This window comes from Nilaparvata lugens, chromosome 13, assembly GCF_014356525.2.
Source record: "Nilaparvata lugens isolate BPH chromosome 13, ASM1435652v1, whole genome shotgun sequence".
In the NCBI taxonomy this organism is placed as follows: domain Eukaryota; kingdom Metazoa; phylum Arthropoda; class Insecta; order Hemiptera; family Delphacidae; genus Nilaparvata; species Nilaparvata lugens.
The window spans coordinates 22,128,929-22,149,977 of NC_052516.1; the positions used below are offsets into that span (position 1 = coordinate 22,128,929).

The window sequence follows — 21,049 nt, forward strand, 5'->3', positions numbered from 1 at the left end:
GACTCTTTCAGAACAGAACCTCTTTTAAAAGCCTCTCTTTTAAACCTCATTACTTGAACCTCTTTACAATTGATTATAATACAAAATTTTGAAAATATAATTTAATTGGTGTTGATGAACACGGAAACGGTAATTAATGATCTGGTGAAACTTGCCTTCTAAAGGATGTTTAAGTCTACTTAACATTGAAAATAAAAACACTAGTGGAATACACCAACTGAATTTAAAACAAATTCTGAATGAAAACGGCCAACGTTCCTACTGGAATAGAGATTAAGTACCACAATAAATTTCAAATTGATCGTGTAAAAACTAGAACTAACACTAGAAAGAATCACTTGTGAAGCTACAGAGTAACTACTACAAAAATAAAAAAGGAAGATTCCATCAATAAGCTACTGGAAAATATATATTGGATGTAACTTACGTACAAAACTGGATTGAAAATCACTGTAAATGATAATTTTGTATCTTGTACAATTTTACTTCTTTTCGCATCTTGTATAATGTTTTCTTCCATAATGAAAGTATCACGCTTTCCAAAGACAATTTCTTGAATAAAATTATTTACAATACGGTATTTCGCTTTCCAAAGACATTTTCTTGAATCAAATTATTTACAATAATAAAAAAACATTTTTTGAGGAGAGCTAGAACAAAATTTGCATCTTTTTCTTATTTTTACAAATGGTTCAAGAATATAATAAATGCTATGTGTTGAATGAATGATAGATTTTGACACATCAAATACAAATTTCGATAAGGTACATTAGTTAAGATAAAAATTGGTATTCCAATTACTAACATACAAATACAGTAGCTTAATAATAAACAAATAACTCATTCAATTATACTTGATCGATCTGTACCAATTTCTCAATAATTATTTTCAATAACAATATTATTACAATAGATATAAATCTACTGCATTATCTATAACACGCTAGGCACATTAATCATTTGAAAAGGCATGGTTTATACATAAGGCACATATTTATAGTTTAATAGATTTAATATCAACATTTTCCATTAATACTAAATATCATCTCATAACAGATATTCGCATTATCAAGTATTCTGCTACGTTATTTCTAAACAATCTAACACTTAGTTTTATATCGTAAACAGCACCAGGTACTATATAGATATTAAATGTAACACAAAAAACTAATAAAAAATCGAATTTAATAATCTTGTACAGTATTTTCAACTAAAAAAATAATTTGTTGTTTTATCAGTGAAAAAATTAACTTACTCAACATTGATACATAAAGTTCTGGCCAGATTTTCATAATTCAATCTCATAAAAGTGTTTTGAACTATAAAGGTATTGAGTACTATAAAATTGAATTTTTGCCAGTGAATTGAGTAGTTAAATTATCCAGACCATGTTATTCATTAAGTAACATCAGACTTCAAACCTGTAGCTGATTAAGTACTGAAAATTTCAATACAATTATGAAAGAATATTGAATACAATTAATTCAAAGTACCGTAATATATTTATCAACATCATTACATAATAATGAATATAATCTCTGTATTCAAAAAATATTCAATTATCGTTTTATATTAAATTTACGTTTCTGCATTACAGTTTCAAATTAATTTAATATTACATTTTTATTAAACAATTGTAATTCTGGAAGATTATTATAAATTATTTGATGTTGATTACGGTATATAGAAGGATTCGATCAACAGAGAATATGAAGCATACATATGAGATATTTGATTAAGATATTTTCAAACAATGTAATAATACATTAGCATGAATCAAAAACACTATAATTAGGAATAACAAAGGAATAAACAACGTAATAATTCAATGTATAGAAAATAAAAGAATAAATCTACAACCGCTAGAAGAGATAAAAATTAATTAAGAGTTGTACTGTTGGATGAATAATAATATATACCTATAATATAGATTACAATATTGGCTTGTGTAAGTTACTGAGAATTAAGATCAGATTGTTAACAATAATGAAACACAGTAAACGCCAATTGAAGATGTCTAATAATATCACACCTGAAATCTTCAATTATAAATTATATTTAATTTATCAATAATTTAGAATTTTAATTTGTTGTACTACCATCGCAAGATTCTGTTCTGCCAATTTTAAATATGCATGGGTCATGAATAAACTTGCTCACATTATAGAATAACATTAAACTTCTCTTAAATATTGAATTTATTCCACAACATCCATTATCTACATAATTTTACTACCAAAAATGACAAAAAAAGAAATTGTTTCTGTTTGAACAATATAAAGCTGAGATTATCTAAGAAATGTCTACTATCGAAGAACACAAAAGATCTACAAATTATACTACAAGAAGAATTAAACCAAACTTATTAAATAAGAGAAATAAACTTAGTTTTCAAGGGTATTATCATTTGGTCTAGTGAGTTCAAGATATAATATTTCTTGTAAAAATACAAAAATATTGAATAAAACAATATTGATAATAATTTTCTGAAAAAATATATTTCAATTTAACAGTGCAACAAAATCTTTAATTTTTACAATGCCAATTTCCTTTATTCGTCTATACAAAACACATATTGTTTACATATAGATTTAAATTTCATCAAGAAACAAAATAGACTAAGGCAGTCACAGTATGAACTGTATTTAGTTGAAGACTGCATACAGATCTAATATGGGGTCATTTGGAAGCCAGGGGACTGTTCCTTCAAAATCTGGACAATCTAAATATATAAATGCAAAAGCACTCATAGGCCAACAAAAAATTAGAAACATTTGAAGATAGTCAATAACTTGTTTTGGCCAACCTATAGGATAATACAGGAAAACCCTGTTCAAACACTAGACCTATTGCATACATATTGCATGAAATGCAATTTAAATCGAATAATAAATACTGGCATAAGGTAGCCACTTTTTAGGTACCTAGTAACTTAAAGTAATACATAAGGGAAATTTAGCCATTGCGATTCAATTCGAACTCTAAGCAAATTTCGTTCATCTTTGAGAATACATTCAAAATACACTTATAGTCTTAACTATGAAATCAAGTTTTTTAAAGTTTTTTTTTTGCATAAGAAATAAACAATTTCTTCATTTTTTCTAGGATATAAGTCATAAAATGAGAATCGACTGAAGAAACTAAACACATATTGGAAAAATAAGGAGGAACATAAAAGATAAACGTTTACTAATAATCATGAAAAATATTGCCAAAATTATTGGCAATATAGTGTGATTTTTTACAAACTGTCAGCATCACTTTCAAATAATGAAATCACTGCTTTATATTCAGACAGTTTGTAGTGAACCTTATACTGTATCCCTATAGTTTATAAGAACCGAACCAAGAGATCTAACTAACTCTTCTTAAACAATATTCTTTAGTTTCCTTATCACATTGTACAAATACAATCACAAAACATCACGTGTTTTTATTTTTGTATTTTTCAAGTTTTGGTACACTTTCCAGTGAAAATAGGGGTTGTTTATTTAATTATCAGTAATACGAGAAAAACTCGTACAAATTAAAGATCTGTTACACTGCTGGCTCGTTTGTTATAGATATCATCCTCATCATCCTCATCTATGTATTTTTTGTAACACTGAAAAACAAAAAGAAAATACATATTATAATAGACAATAGACAATAAGGGGAAGAAAAGAAGAGAATTGAAGCGGATAAACAAAGAAAGAGGGCTAACCAGAGACTACAGTGATCCTATGTGGTCATAAAATCACAAAAAATAGACAATAAGAATCTTCTTATCTTCCATCAATAGAATTCATTTTCCAATCACTTGAAAATGGCATTAGTAGCCGAAACATGCCGTGACGAAAAATTTTAAAAAGGGTACTCAGATTTATATTTTTATTTATATAATAGACAAATTTATAATGAATAGAAATTACATTAATCAACAATTCATTTACAATTTGAACACAATTCTTGAGAATGATTGGGAGAGGAACTATTCATTTTTCACAAAAAAGAAAATTTATACAAAAAAAAAGAAAATGAGTAAATAATGTGTTATTTTGTTGAAATTAGGTACCTACTTTTGAAGATACCCAACACGTATTATCTCACAAAATGCATTTGTAAGTGAAAAAAATAAACGAAATATATATGTGAGAATTTATATATAATATGTGGATCAAACTTTGAAATTAGGAACATGACCTGATTGTTTGTTATTATTGTTGGCCATGAATTTAATGTGAATTTTATTGAATGATTCTGCATTGTAAAATTCAAGTAATATAAAATTGGTTTTGTACTTCACACTTCCTACAGTAGTTATTTGAAAACAAGAAAAATAAGTTTCATATTAAATTTATTCAAGTAGCTTATTTAATATATTCTAGCCTATTCACAAATTCTGGTTGGTCACATCGGCTTCGTATAAAATGGACGATAAGGACAAGCATACCTGACTAACAATTAGAAAATACTGGGTTCGATTCCCGGGCTGGCAAATATTTTTTTAATCAATTAAATTATGTAAATCACCCCGTAGACTTCTGCTACTGCAAATATTGACAACAGGGTAAACAGCTAGATGGATTTTTTTATAGTAGCTCTCATCGAATTTCCATCTAGCTGTTAACCCTGTTGTCAATATTTGTCTTCGGGGTGATTCACAGCATTTAATTTGGATTTACCTTTAATATTAATTGACCGAGCGAAGTGAGGTCTAAGATTCAAGTCGACGGTTGGCATTTCTCTTAATGTTTTAATGTTTATATGTTGCGCATTTACGGCGAAACGCTGTAATAGATTTTCATGAAATTTGATAGGTATGTTCCTTTTTAAATTGCGCGTCGACGTATGTTTTTGGAAATTTTGCATTTCAAGGATAATATAAAAGGAAAAAGGAGTCTCCTTCATACGCCAATATTAGAGTAAAAAATCTGGTGTGGCGCACTAACACAACTTTCCTTGCCGTTATGAAAATTGATCAACTGACGCTAGTGTTCCCGCGCATCTAAATTAGTCTACTATTCGAAGATCTAAGCCAGCTGGTGACAGGACAATAATGCTGCAGACACATGAAGTCTGCTATCTGTTCATAGTGAATGATTTAATAGAATCAACACTTGCCAACAGTTTGCAAATTGAATAATCTTATTTTCTCGAACTTCGAGCTTATTTCCAATTTTAGGTGAAAATGTTACTGGAAATTAATTGTAGAGATTTTCATGTCCAATCTTTTCCACTTAGAATTTTTTGTTTAAATTGTATCTGAAGCCTGATAATTGGGAATCTAAAATCAAATTTTGCATAGATGGGGCGGAGCTCCTGAAATTTTTACAGATATGGGACTAGTGGCAGTCGATAGAGCTCATCAATGACTTTTTTAGGTATAAATTTGATCAAAATCGTTGGAGCCGTTTTCGAGAAAATCGCGAAAAACCCTGTTTTTGATAACATTTTTGCCATTTTAGCCGCCATCTTAAATTGAATTTGATCGAAATTGTTCGTGTCGGATCCTTATAGTGTAAGGACCTTAAGTTCCAAATTTCAAGTTATTCCGTTACTTAAGAGATGAGATATCGTGTTCACAGGCGCACATACACTCATACACACACACTCATACACACACACACACACACACACACACACACACACACACACATACAGGCCAATACCCAAAAACCACTTTTTGGACTCAGGGGACCTTGAAACGTATAGAAATATGGAAATTGGGGTACCTCAATTTTTTTCAGAAAGCAATACTTTCCTTACCTATGGTTATTAATAATATTAAATTAATAATTAATTTAGTTTGTTCACCAGTCAACCAATCAACTATTTAAGTAACTTACTAGCTAACAAACTAACCAACTAATTAACTGAGTATAAATATTATTAACTAGTACTTACTTCAGCAGCAATTTTGTGCAGAGCTTCGGCAGTTGATTTTCCAGTCTGTTCAACCATTTTGAAGAAAATTCCGTCAGAATTTTTCAAAAGAAGGTAAGGATGATTGTACTCCTAGAAAAGGACCAATTACATCAAATGAATCATTCCTAACATAACATAATATGAAGAGTTATAGCGATTTAAAATTGATAGGAAGTTACAGATAGATATTTAGAAGATACTTTTGATACTTATAGATAAATATCTATAAGTAATTTGTTAATTTGAACCATCTAAATGAAAAATTTATAGTTTCCATGTTTATTTTGGACTAAAATTGTACACGTGAAATTCTAACCCTCTTTTGGACTGTGTCATCACCTTTAAATTTGGAAGAAAAATAGCACAAAAGCTACCTTATTATTTTTTCTACCAATGTTTTTATTTGTATCGTAAATAAATGAATGAATAAGTCCAAACTAAAATGCAACTCATAATTGAATTCATTATTTGTGACCATTCATCAGATGAATAATAAGATTGATGAATGACACTCTGTAGTACATGCTGATATTGTCAAACCTTTATATGATTGAAACAATATTTTTTCAAAAATTATTTATGTAACAAAAGCCACTGATGTAAAAATATTGGTAGATAAAATACCAAGGCAATCCTTGAATCCTTGTATACCAAGGCAATCTTCCAAATTTAGGTCCTGACACAGTTAAAAAAGTAGGTTGTGCTTTATTCACTTGTCCAATTTTCTATGTAAACACATATAAATTCATTTTTTGTTAAATTTAGGTTGCTCAGAACCCACCTAATGCAGTAGGTTCTCTCATCTCTCATCATCATAATCAATTTATTGCCCATACACTGAATAAAGATTTTTCCAATTCAATTCAGCACAAAGCTACAGGATCATGTGGGCATCATCCTCAGCAAACATTCTTATTATTGAGCCTCTTATGATTTGATTTGATCTAAATTGCAGCACTCACAACTGATTAAACTAAATTGCAGTGAAAACAAATAAACTGATCAACTTATGAAGGAATGCTTGAATAAAATTGATGCATATACTTACATAGATAAGATATACTCACAACATAATATACTACAGATATACTTACATACAAGATATACTTACAACATAGATATATACTCACAACAAGAGATCCAGCACTCATAACTAGAACCATATCGGAGTCCATAATAGTGTTAAGTCGGTGAGCGATGGTCAGAACTGTGCAATTCGTAAATTTCCTTCTAATTGTCTTTTGAATAAGAGCGTCGGTTCTGAAAATGTAACAAAAAACTTTGAAAAATATGCTTTAAAAAATAATTAACTTGATAGATGCATTTCACCATAGAGAAGAGATAGCCTAAGTATCAGCAGTGGCGTAGCCAGGGGGGGAATATGGAGATTTATCCCCCCCGAAATGGAAACTGATTTTTTTTGTGGCTGGATCAGACACAACAATTAGCATCTAATGCCATATTTTCGTTATATTGTACTATGTAAGTCAAGAAATATAATTATAAGGGATGAGAGAATAGCACTGCAATAGCAATGATAATAATGACCTATTTTTTATAGACAGTGAGTGGTCTAGTACGTAGGGACTAGATAGCAGGGATTGAGAAACTACAGATAGCATTTCAAAGTTAGTTCACTTTTTACCATCCTTATTATGAATAAATTCAATATAGCTTATAGTTTATTCAGTTCCATGCATATTCTCAAACAAAGCTCCAGCATCTATCTTCTTCTAAAGAGTACCTCCGAAAATTTCACAGTTTTGATGAATGGGCATAGTTTCTACCGTGGACAGGAGGGATACATCCCTCTAATATTTGAAAAAAAACTTTTATCCCCCCCAAAAGAAATGTAAGTTGGAACACTCAAGTAAAAATCATGTAGATTGAAAAAAATCGTTAATTAAATTAAAACGAAGCCTGGACACATCCCCTTAATATTTTAAATAAAAATGTTTACCCCCCCCCACCTACAACAATGTAAGTTTGAACACTCAAGTAAAAATCATGTAAATTTGAAAAAAAAAATGTTAATAAAGTTAAAACTAATCTTATAAAGTTGGTTGAAATAGTGCTTTATTGTCAAATTTATAGCCAAAATTTAAGCATTCTAGTTTCTTATCTAATAATGAGTAGGCCTACAAAAACACTATTTTTTTAGCAATATTGAATGACAGATAAAATTATACTCCATTCCATTCTATTTGTTATTTAATCGAAAACCCATATGCGCCTATGAAATTTCCAAGGGAAAATCGAAATAATTATAAGTAGTCTACTGATCACCAAAAAACTTGAATGGAATGTTTGTTTTCAAGTGGAAATTTGCGTAAAATTGCACCAAATTGCAGGTATATTTTCAACATTTTCCGGGGGAGGACCCCCGGACCCCCGTTTGGTGGGGGGAATTCCATACCCTCCACACCCCCGGTGTCACCTTCAAAGTTTAGGTGCTTTCTACTCCAATGTTATGATCCCCGCCAAAATTTTTTTCTGGATACGTCACTGAGTATCAGTTGTCTCTGATTTCACTTTGGAAAAAACATTCACTAACTAAAAAGTACTAAACACTAACTAAATACTAAAAAGTAGTCATCTATCATCATCCCTCTCACTCATTACCCACGCACAAGCCTAAGAGCTTATGTGGGCATCACCTACAGTATTATTACTATTATTATTATTATTACTAAAACAAATGAATAAATAATTTAATAAATTTGATAGAATTCAGGAAAATTAGAATAGCTTACTGTGGGTCAACGTTGGCAGTAGCTTCATCCATGATTAGTATCTTGTTGTTGCCAACTATGGCTCTGGCCAGGCATACCAACTGTCTCTGTCCGACACTGAAATTAGTTCCACCTTCCGACATTTTCGCGTGCAATCCACCAGCCAATTCGGACACTGCATCCTTCAAGTCAACCTGCAATCGAAAGAAAATACTCAAATCAAATCAATTTATTTCCCAGACTGTTACATACAAAATGAGAGTTACGTTATTCACAAATAAATTATATAAGGAAACCATCTACAAGACTCTTTGTGTAGGAGGTAAATAAATAGGGATATTATCTTTGAAAAAAAAAATATAAACCAACACAATATCTAGAAACGATTTGGAACTGTGGAACTTTAATGATACTGAACGATACTGTAATAGTTTCAAATAAAAAGAAAAAGTGATTATTTATTTATTTATTCAGCGTATGGCAGATGCACAGCACATATGAAGCTCATAAGTCTTAAATGTCTACATACACTGTCCAATTTCCATTTCCAATTTGTTAGAAATGTTGGTCAGGAGAACATAAGTTTGTCTGACCGCCACTTTTTGCTAGTGCATTTACCATTTACCAAAGAGCACACCATTTGAATGCGAACTAAATTAAGAAACGTGAGTAAAATAAGATCTTAGCTGGAAATTTACTTAGCAAAGCTTAGATTAATTTGTAATATATGGTACTTAATTTTGTGCATGGCAATATGTTTTTTCCAATTTTGGTTGTTAGAGATGAGCATAAATTCCATGATTTATTTATGCAATTACTTGGAAAAAGATTAATTTTTCAAAGTCCACTTTTGGAATGAAGACAATGTGATGAACACAATGGCAATTACCATTGAACCATTTATTTTCATTTTTCTTCATTTTCTTTCATTTTTCTCCTTTTCCACCTTCTTCTTCTTTTATTTTTCTCTCTACCTCCTTCTTCATAGTATGTAGGTCATCATACATTAATATTCACTCATAATTACATTAATATTCTCATTTTTTGTGCAGTTGAGAAGTTGATATTGTGGTAATTATTCATAGAAAGAGATTGACAATGGTGTAACAACCGAAACCGGTCTTTCTAACTTTCAATAAACTTGACAATTTCTTAGTCTTATTATTTAATATTTACTCATATTATAAACATAATATTATTATAATCGGTTCTGGGTTCTGTTATAATCCAACATCGATGTTTAAAACAACAAAACATCAAACATCAAAATCAAACATCGATGTTTACTGTTCGATGTTTTTCACTTATCGATGGTTTTACCTAGACATCGGTCATCCGATGTTTTTCCCAACTAAAAAGTAAAAACAATTCTAATTTTTTAATTTGATTTAAGTTTTTTTTATTCGAAGAGGATTATCTTGAGAGCTTATAGTAACAATATAGAGCAATAGTAACAGAATATAATCGAAGTTGCTTTCCAGGACGAAACACTATATAATAACTTTATTGAAGTTCTGACACTGTGTTACTAGTAAATATTTGAAAAAACACTTAATCTTGTTGGAGTCTTGAGGAATGCATTTCACTCCTGAAGAGGAGCTTCATCAGCCTGATGGAGGCTGATGAAGCTCCTCTTCAGGAGTGAAATGCATTCCTCATCAAGACTCCAACAAGAGTAAGTGTTTTTTCAAATATTTACTAGTAACACAGTGTCAGAACTTCAACAAAGTTAGAATATAATCATTATCTTTGTCATATTTAGTGTAAAATTCTGTTTAGTGTTTTTCATGAATATAGATCACTCTTGTGAAAAATCTCGCATAAGTTTTGACTTCCTGCTGATTTTTTTTCACCTTAACATCGATAAGTGAAAAACATCGATGTTAAGGTGAAAAAACATCGATGTTTTGTCTTTCGATACCCATCCCTACTAAATATGCTGAGAAATCTTGCCAAAAGCCAAGAGTCACCATGTTGTTTATCAGTTTTATGTGAGGTCTTTTAGGTCTGTTCACAGTGATGTCTATTGAAACTTTTCCCGATGCCGAGACATTGGTTGGATATAGAAGCATGTACGGAAATGTACGGAAAAAGTGAATAGAGCTGCAGTGTGACTTATGTGTGATGCTAATTCGAGATACAGCTAAATGAGCTTTGGCAAACAACTGTGCAATGACCAACCACTTATGTCAGTGATTTTTGAATGAATGAATGAATGAATGAATTTTATTTGCCAAAAACAAAATACAAAAAAGTTTTACAAAAAATAAATATAAGTAAAGTGCTACTGCACTTAAACCAAGATACATACATTTATTTAATTAGATATAATAACGAAATGATATCCTTTACATTACAAACAATAGTTTTATATATTTCAAATAATAATAACAATATTTTAATCTATGTCTCACATAGCTATGCTTGATTTTATGACTCTACAACCGGGCACTAGTCATCACTTTTATATTAATGCAAGCGCAAACTTTATGTTAGTGTTGTCTCTCCTTTCTATGAAATGACTATTTTTAATTTAATTTAATGTAATAACATAATTTCTAGATGAAAATCAACTTCGTCACTGACCTCTTCGAGAGCATTCCACAGCACACTGTCAGGATACTCGCCGAATGGATCCAGATTCTTGCGCATGGTGCCCGAGAACAGGACCGGCTCCTGCGGGATGATGGATATTTTCGAACGCACCTCGTGCAGACCGAGCTGAGCCGTGCTGACGTCATCAATGAGGATGTCACCGCTGGTTGGAGTCAGACGGAACAGTGCCGCAATTAGCGACGACTTGCCAGCGCCGGTACGACCTACTATTCCCACCTGGAAAATTGAAAAAGGCACAAGTTTTGAATTCATTCAGAAAAATGTTAGATATTTTTTCAAATTAATATATTTTTTTGTTTTTAATATTACTGTAGAGAAACAAAGTAGATATCCCATGGTATAGGGCGTTTATGTTGCAACTTTTACTGTTATCTCGATGTTAGAATTAGTAGACTTGAGATGCTCGTGAACACTAGCGTCAGGTGATCAATTTTCATAATGGCAAGGAAAGTTGTGTGAGTGCACCACACCAGATTTTTACTTTCCTTGCCCTATTACCATAGGTAAGGAAAGTATTGATTTGCGAAAAAAATTAAGGTACCCCAATTTCTAAATTTCTATACGTTTGGTCTCCTAACATGGTCTCCTGAGTCCAAAAAAGTTGTTTTTGAGTATTGGTCTATATATATATATATATATATATATATATATTATATATATATATATTATATATATATATATGTGTGTGTGTGTGTGTGTGTGTGTGTGTGGTGTGTGTGTGTGTGTGTGTGTGCGTGTCTGTGTACACGATATCTCATCTCCCAATTAACGGAATGTCTTGAAATATGGAACTTAAGGTCCTTCTCCTATAAGGAACCGACACGAACAATTTCGATCAAATTCAATTAAAGATGGCGGCTGAAATGGCGAAAATGTTGTCAAAAACAGGGTTTTTCGCGATTTTCTCAAAAACGGCTCCAACGATTTTAATCAAATTTGAACCTAAAATAGTCATTGATAAGCTCTGTCAACTGCTATAAGTCTCATATCTTTAAAAATTCCAGGAGCTCCTCCCCATCTATGCAAAGTTTGATTTTAGATTTTCAATTTTCAGGCTTCAGATAAAATTTAATCAGAAAATTCTAAGTGGAGAAAATTAAGCATGAAAATCTCTACAATTAATGTTCAGTAACATTTTCACCTACAATTTAAAATAAGCTCCAAATTCGAGAAAATGTTATTATTTCAATTGCAAACTGTTGACAACTGTTGATTGTATTGAATTATTCACTATGAAGAGATAGGAGACTTCGTGTGTCTCCAGTGTTATTGTGTTGTTACCAGCTGTCTTGGATCTTTGAATAGTAGACTTGAGATGCTCGTGAACACTAGCGTCAGGTGATCAATTTTCATAATGGCAAGGAAAGTTGTGTGAGTGCGCCACACCAGATTTTTAAGATTATCTTTGAAATAAATACTATACAGCTGTTTGAATTAGTGCGTATTTTAATTTCTAAGGTTTATGCTTAGACGAGCCTCGGGTTTTGTGTACATAATTGACAGGATAATACATAATTAATATCGGGGCACCGAGCTTCGCTCCGAAGTAGGCTATATAAGCATAGAACCATAGTTATTCATTTATTGATAAACAGAACATAAGTCTTTAGAATGATTGAGGAAGGACTAACAACAGGCACAGCCTAAAACTGTTTCTTTCCCAAATTTTGATTTATAAATAGTCCAAAAAGTAGGTTATGTTCCATACACTTAAATTCAGGTCCAATTTTTAGTCCAAACATAAAAATGAAACAGAAAGTTTGAATTTAGATTGTTTACAAACCAAATTGAATAACAAAATAACACTCACTAAACACTAAGAACTGTAAAATAATGATTAACTTTAAAATTTTATATATACTTTATTTTAGAATGATTTACTACGTTTGCTACAATATTTGTTAATATAAATAAAAAATAATGGATCTTGAATAAAATAATATCGTTGGTCATGTCAACAAATTAGATATTTTGATGAGACCTAGTGCAATCAAAAATGTTCCAAATTTCGTGAACATCGTTAGAGCCGTTTTCGAGGTCCGTTGGTCCATAAATATATAACCAAATAGCCATATAAATAACCAAACATATAAATATATACAGAAATTGCTCGCTTAATATAATAGGATACTAGATATTTTTTACTTGCCTTATCTCCAGCTTTGATGACAAAGTTGAGGTTTTTGAGCACCGGTGGCTCTTCATCCACATAACTCAGATAAACTTTCGAAAACTCGATTTTTCCTTCGCTTGGCCACGTTGGAGGTGGCTTCTTTTCTGTTAACAAAAATTGATAGCTTCAGTCAAACTATGAACTAAACAATGAACACTTGATAAAAACTTGTTAAATCTTTCATATTTTTTTTTGGCTTAGGTTGGAGACAACTATGAATCAAACTGTAGTTAAATATGAAATATTGAAATTTATTCATAACACTGACACTTTACAAAGAAAATGAATGAACTATTCTTAAAACAAATCATTACAATAATTTTGAACAAAATGGTTAACTAAAATACATTATAAAATATTATCTTCCAACTCAAGTTATATAAATGAAAATAATTCAAAAACATTATCTAACGTCAGAGTTATGATTAAGGTAGGCTACTTCATTAGCTAACGGCTGTGCAAAGGCTAAAAAAAAAATTCCACTGGTGACATTTTTAAAAGTTTTTCGATTTTTATACTACTAAGCTATCCAAAATAAATAAGTTTTCTCAGGAATTTTTTTTCTCCGATCATTACTTTTCGAGACATGAGCGCATAAAATTAAAATTTTTGGGACAGGTCATTTCAAATTCGGTAAGAGATAAATTCATGAAATTTTGAGGATAAATTATTCATGGTATTGTTGATTGAATTAAATAAATATTTTCTGGAAATATACATATTCGAGAAAGTTATTCAATATACCAAAAATAACATTTAGTTGATTATTAATATTATTAAACGAAGATCCAAATTAAATGCTGTAATTCACCCCGAAGACTTTTGCTACTGCAAATATTGACAACAGTGATCATAATTTTGGGTGAGTTATTTTTGGTAAATTGAATAACTTTCTCAAAGATTGATATTCTCAGAAAATTTTTGTTTTATCTGATCAACAATACAATGGAAATTTTATCCTAAAAATTTCATGGATTTATTTTTTACCGAATTTGAAATGACCTGTCCCGAAAATTTCGACTTTATGCGCTCATATCTCAAAAATTAATGATCGGAGAAAAAAATTCTTGAGAAAACTTTTCCATTTTGATAGCTTGATTGTATACAAATCGAAAAACTTGAAAAAATGTCACTAGAAAAAAGTTTTTTTAGCCTTCGCACAGCCTTAATAAACTGTGAATAAACCATGAAAATGAACTGGAAGTGAACATTTTTTTTCGAAAATCAATGAACAAACCTGGAGGAGACTCGAGAGGAGGCTCGCTGTCCAGATTGGTATACTCGAGCACTCTCTCGACAGAAGTCATCTGGTTTTCCAATTCGGCCGATTGTCGCATTCCCCATTGGAACATTCCAGTTAGGGCCACTGATTGTGTAATAGCCAGACCCACGTTTCCACCAAAAGTCTCTGAAAAAACGAAACGATTTCAATATAAATAACCTCATTAAAGACCAAATTCTGATGGATAGTCCAGTAGGGGATTCCAAAATATGTTGTTGTATATTGAATGAACTAATCGATCTATTATTATATTTCTGACAGTTCTGTCACAGTACATAGAAATTGGAGCACTTTTAAATATAAAAGTTCACAATTCTAAATAACCAGGACATCTTAAGGTGCGTACAGAAATACGCGCCTCCGCTCTCGCTCCGCACTCGCACCGATCATGAACGTTACGGGAGATGTTAGCTCTTCTCGCGTTCCACTCTTGCTCCCCGGTCGATCATCAATCGATCTGCTCGAGTGACGTTTGATTGCGGAGCAGAGCGAAAGTCTGTACGCACCTTTAAATGAACAAAGAAATGTCAAACCTAACGAATTCTATGTTCACATAATGGAAACCTACGCTTTTATTTAAGCTGATTTTTACTAACCAGCAAACCAATAATCACTGTTGGATTGAAGTTCAATGGAACTCAAAAGCGCTCCATTGACTGTATGTTGGTAACAAAGCGGAAGACCGAAGGTGCATACAGTTTTACAAAGTCGGAGTTTATAGATGATAAATAAATTCTCAACATAAACAAAAAGTGGCCTACTTCTAAAATCTCCACAAGAGGGAATTTTCAGAGTTTTATGTGTAATACATCTTCAAGAAAGTAGATGATGTTGTTTAGAAGATAAAACAAGAAACATGGAGTACTAATTTTGAGATGCTTCTTATAATCGTATACCGTACTACTCGTAACATGCGAAATGCCTGATTGCAATACAAATCTATGGATGGAAATTGATGAGAGATTCAAATGCTAATCGATGAATTTGATTCAAAAGTGATGAAAAGATTCTGATGAAATTCTTGGAAGTGAAATGTAACCTATATCTTTTGGAAATGTTACTGTTTACAAAATTTGGAAGGAGAGCAGTTATGGGTTGAACCTGTAGCTCCCACCCAGTCATTGCTATATGATTTGTAATTGTATTATTAAATGAAAAAAATAAATGAATTATTGAACGAAAATACAAAGTTGAATGCAGTAAACCACTCCGAAGACGTCTACTACTGCAAATATTGACAACAGGGAAAATAACAGCTATCTAACAGCTAGATGGAAATTTGATGAGAGCTACTATCCAAAAGCTATTTGCCAGCCCGGGAATCGAGCCTGGTACCTACCTCCTAAATACAATTTCTATCTGCAGACTGTCTGGCCGCTGTGGCCTAGTATAAAAATGAGCGCTGCTATTCAAATGATTGTAATCATTATTTTCAAAGTGAATGAAAGTTATTTTTATTATTATCCAGCACCAACACGATAGTTATAAAGTTATAAAATGTAATTCAAAACAGATCAAAATTATTAACAACTCACTATTATAAATCGCCAACACAAGATCAATAATTATCCAAGTTATAAAATTGAAATGAAAACAGACCAAACTTACCAGTTCCCAGTAGGAGAAAGCTCAAAGTCACCAAACTGATGTAAATTAGACAGAAAAGGTCCAGGCAGAATCCAAAGGCGCGACTTGTTGCTACGAACATGTACCAAGCTGACGAATGCAAGTCCTAAAACATTTCAAAAATAAGAGTGAAGCCCTAAATAAACATAAAATAATTTATTCGAAACAGTGACATTTGTTGTGGAGATATTGTGAAAAAGAAATTATCTTAGGTCCTAAGAATGTAGTCTAACTAATCATTTATATCAATGTAAAGCATTGCAATTTTTCATTTATTTATTGATACAGATTGGATTCTAAAATATTAGCGGGAGAGTAATAATCAAATATGTAAAAATTTACTGTTTGATTTTATTTACTGAACAGGCAAGTCGTTTTTTTAAAGGAGAAGGAGAAGAATAAGTAGTTAAATCTAGCAGAACTAGAAAAAAAGGAAAAAATGGAAAATGAAAAATAGTGTTTCAACTGTTAATTCGTTTTATTTGAAGAACTATTATATGGAAGGTGAGTAAGTTTGAAGATTATCTACATAATATTTCATTTTGCGATGGATCAAAAATAACTACTCAAAATAAAAATCAGAAAATTGATAGACCTATCATTGAATTGAAAATAAAAATGAAATGAATTGAATAATTAGAAATTGAATTGTTAGAATTGAAGAAAGTAAATGAATTAAATAATAAAATCTAGAACTCATATTCTTTTACTACGATCTCTTACCTGATGATTATCGAACTCCTCTCTTAGTTTATCCTGAGCATTGAACGCTCTTATGGTGGACAGTCCTTGCAGGGAAGCAGTCAAATGCGAAAATACAGGACTGCGAGCTGAAAAATATTTCAAATTCGATAAAATAATATCTTATAGATATAATATTTATATAGAAGGCAGAAAATATCAAGCAAATAGAATGGAAAATTGTTACTGGGATATCGAAATGAGAGCTGAATAAATATTTTGATATTTTGCTTAATTTTCAAAAAGTTTCAATTTAACTCCGTAGTGTGATCACTTCAGACAGTCAGAATTCTTTTTAAAAAGCTCCAATGCTGCCCATATTTATTTATTTATTCATTCATTCATAATTTTTACAAAGAAGAACTGACCGAGAGAGAAAAACTAAGGATACTCCTTGTACTATTTCTCTCCCAAATTTAGATTACATTTTAAAAGTCCGAAATAGGGTTATGATTTTACTTTTCTAAAATTTAGTCCATTTTCACTCAAAAACAACGAAAACTAAGAATTTTTGAATTTTGACGTTTAAAAACAGAATAAAAAACAAAATTATTACTCTCAAATCACCTTTGATTGGAAATTTTTTTAGTTATTAAATAAATCATAAGTTGAATATTAGTACCGAAGTTAATTAGTGGTGGTCATGAACTTAGAAGATTGTCAAAGACTATTAAATAGAATTTATTATTATTATAGAATTATACAGTCAATTGAATAGAATTCATTATTTTTATAGAATTACACAGCCCATTAACCCATTTAAATAAGATAATTGAAGTATAATGCATTCGCGGTTTATTCGAGATAATGTTTTGTTTTTATTTGGATGTGTTCGGGTTGAAGAAAAATGTTAAATACACAAGTAAACTAGGATTGTTTCAAAGGTTTATTACAGAAAGGCAACATAAGTTCAATTTTGTATCAGGTCTTTTCTCCGACTATATATGCAAGTGTGAAGCTAGTCCACATCATGTAGTCACTATCTAGTCGAGATCTCAAGCAAAAAGCTTTCTAATTCACATTTATCATAAATATTTTCTAGATATGTGATCCATGTAATTATCTGATAACTTTGGTTTGAAGATAGTAAGAAATAACTGTATGACTCATCAATAAATTCATACAAATTATAATTATTATTAGATAAATGAATAAATATGTGCTTACTGACTCCCTCAAGCCTCTTGATACTGCGGGACGTTGACAGATAGAAACGTCGCAAATAGTAGAATATGATGGCAATCACAAACGTGGGTATCAACAGCAAATAGTTGATGAGCGCCACCACTGTTATAATACCCACTATCGTCAAGCCAATCTGAAATAGACAAAAGAGTCAATACATCACTAGAGACTAGATATATGAATGTTCAAAATTTCTATCGTCAAACCTAACGAAAATAGACAAGCAGTGGCAGGCAGAAATATACAATACAGTGGAACCTCGATTTAATACAACCAGTTATACTATAGTGCATTTTTCTGCAAAATTCGAGCATTGTCAAACCAATATAAAGAGAATATTGAAAGATTAATTAATAATCAATCACTATAGATATGATTATCGAATTTTTCTATTGAAATCCAACAATTTCAGTACATGAAGTTTTGTGATAAAAAAATATTTTCAGTTACATAAGTACATTTAGGAGATTATAAAATTTGATAATTACATAAAAAATGCTAAACATGTTATAACATACCTGTAGACAATCAATCATAGCACCTGGTAACATGTCATCGATCGAGCCCATATCTTTTGAGAATCTGTTCAGAATAGGTCCTGAAATTTACCAAGAAATTTCAATCAGATAAATTTCCAAGAGATAATTACGGTGATAACTTCAATTATTGAACTTGAAAATAAATTGAATAATAATTGAACTTTCAGTTTTTTTCATTTTAAAGACACACTAATTTTGGGTTTATAATGAGAAAAAATATATAATTGACCGAGCGAAGTGAGGTCTAAGATTCACGTCGACGGTTTTGCATTTCTCTTTATGTTTATATTTATATTTTTATGTTCCGCATTTACAGCGAAACGCAGCAATAGATTTCCATGAATTTTGACAGGTATGTTCCTTTTTTAATTTCTCGTCGACATATACATACGGTTTTTTGAAATTTTTCATTTTAAGGATAATACAAAAGGAAAAGGAGTCTCCTTTGAACGCCAATTTTACCGTAAAAATCAGACTTTAGAATTATTCATCATAAATCAGCTGTCTAGTGGACTGTAATACTACCCGTTCAAAAACATCGAACATCTTGATCAACGTTAGTAGACAGTTGACTATAATACTACCCGTTCAAAAACATCGAACATCTTGAAAATGATTGTATCTTTCCATCAACGTTGTAGACAGTATTGTAGCCTGATCTGATAACAGCGCTCACACTCACATTCCGGGACGACACGTCACGGTACGATAGGACAGAAAGCTCTATGTTTATTTAGGATTTTTTCTAGACATTTTAAATTGATAAATTATTCATTAATTTTTGAGAAAACATAACAACAGGTCCGTCCACTCATCTCTCATCATGAACCTCCTTCGTCTATAGTGACATAGGTACATGCATAATAATTCTAATATAATCTAATCTTTACCGTTACCCGCGTACAAGCCTGAAGCTTATGGGGCGTCACACCCAGTGAAAAATGCAGCAATCAATCAATAGCAATAAATAATGATTCGCCATATTGATAAACTTCTCTACTGAAAAACTTCTCAGTCAAATTTCACTATAGTTATTCATCGCATTCGCTTTAAAATAACACTATTTTATAATTGAACTTAATGTAACACTTCTTCAACATTTACAATATTAGTCCTACTTTTTCTTACTTTTTAAGGCCCGTATGCAGCAGATACTCGGTTTAAACGTAGAAATGTCAGCTGTTTGTTTGAACCCCGTGTGAAACACATTATGATAAATTAATGCAACCATATCTAAAAGTAAACATGGTTTAGCATTCGTTAAACATAGTTTTAGCATATGGCTTTAAGACTGGTTTTTAGTCCATTTTACTAGTTTTAACATTTTTCATTTTTACCCATCTCACTAGGTATCTTGTAAGAATTTATCAATGTTTATTCATAAAACTTTATTTTATCTTCTAAAATAAAACATTTAGTACATTTTATTTTATTTGTTTTTTTATCAAAACGACATGTTTCAGCAGCATGGCCATTTTCAAGTTAACAAACTGGTATAAATACTAACATTGAAATCACTTAACTTATGGGCTACTTTATTCAAATTAATAAAAACAATATAACAACTTGTAGTATCCTTTATTGAAAACTTTAAAAGAGACTAGTTTCGATCATTTTCAAGTTAAACATTTCAACACTTTAAACATTTAAAGTTTTTAATAAAGGGTACTAGAAGTTGTTATATTGTTTTTATTAATACTATCATTTTATTGAGGATAAGTAGATATACATACCTGATGAATTAGTATTGAAGAATTTCATAGTAGCGCGAGTTACCGAGTTGAACATGTTGTCATGCAAAGTCATGGAAGCTCTTACGCACATGCGCACAAACGTGAACGAACGGATCAGAGTCACCAAAACAACACCTGCCTGTAATAAAAGAGAATTTAATACATTCGAAAATAAACTATAGTGAGGTTTCTTTATAAAGTCAGCACTTGATTAACATTGGTTTGCTATCATTTTCTGTCATAAGAGAACAGGTTTTACCTAAATTATAAGAATTGTATATTAATGAATAAATGAATAGGCCTAAAGCAGATATCTCAATCCTTTTCTACTCGTAGATACGCATTGTTGTCATATTCTTTGTTGACTATGAAGAAATATGAACCATCAAAATATCTAATCTGTTCTCAATAATAAAAATTTATCATCAAATCATGAGAAAATACACTTTCATGTAGAATAAAATTTAATCGATCCTTGTTAACTAGAATCAACAATAAATAATTAAACCAAACAT

General features: G+C 30.9%; 1 protein-coding gene across 1 annotated transcript in view; it reads right to left on the reverse strand.

The window, feature by feature from the left end:
- Positions 1–3,060: 3,060 nt before the first annotated feature.
- Positions 3,061–21,049, reverse strand: part of LOC111050522 (multidrug resistance-associated protein 4-like) — a 148,826-nt gene continuing 130,837 nt past the window's right edge. The window contains exons 17-28 of the mRNA XM_039440393.1: positions 20,535–20,673; positions 18,781–18,860; positions 18,245–18,395; positions 17,060–17,166; positions 16,319–16,442; positions 14,666–14,836; positions 13,405–13,532; positions 11,226–11,471; positions 8,661–8,833; positions 7,038–7,167; positions 5,887–5,997; positions 3,061–3,604 (exon numbers count right to left, since the gene is read on the reverse strand). Coding sequence (XP_039296327.1) covers positions 3,527–3,604; positions 5,887–5,997; positions 7,038–7,167; positions 8,661–8,833; positions 11,226–11,471; positions 13,405–13,532; positions 14,666–14,836; positions 16,319–16,442; positions 17,060–17,166; positions 18,245–18,395; positions 18,781–18,860; positions 20,535–20,673 — 1,638 coding nt within the window. The 3' untranslated portion in view covers positions 3,061–3,526. The remainder of the gene's footprint in view (positions 3,605–5,886; positions 5,998–7,037; positions 7,168–8,660; positions 8,834–11,225; positions 11,472–13,404; positions 13,533–14,665; positions 14,837–16,318; positions 16,443–17,059; positions 17,167–18,244; positions 18,396–18,780; positions 18,861–20,534; positions 20,674–21,049) is intronic.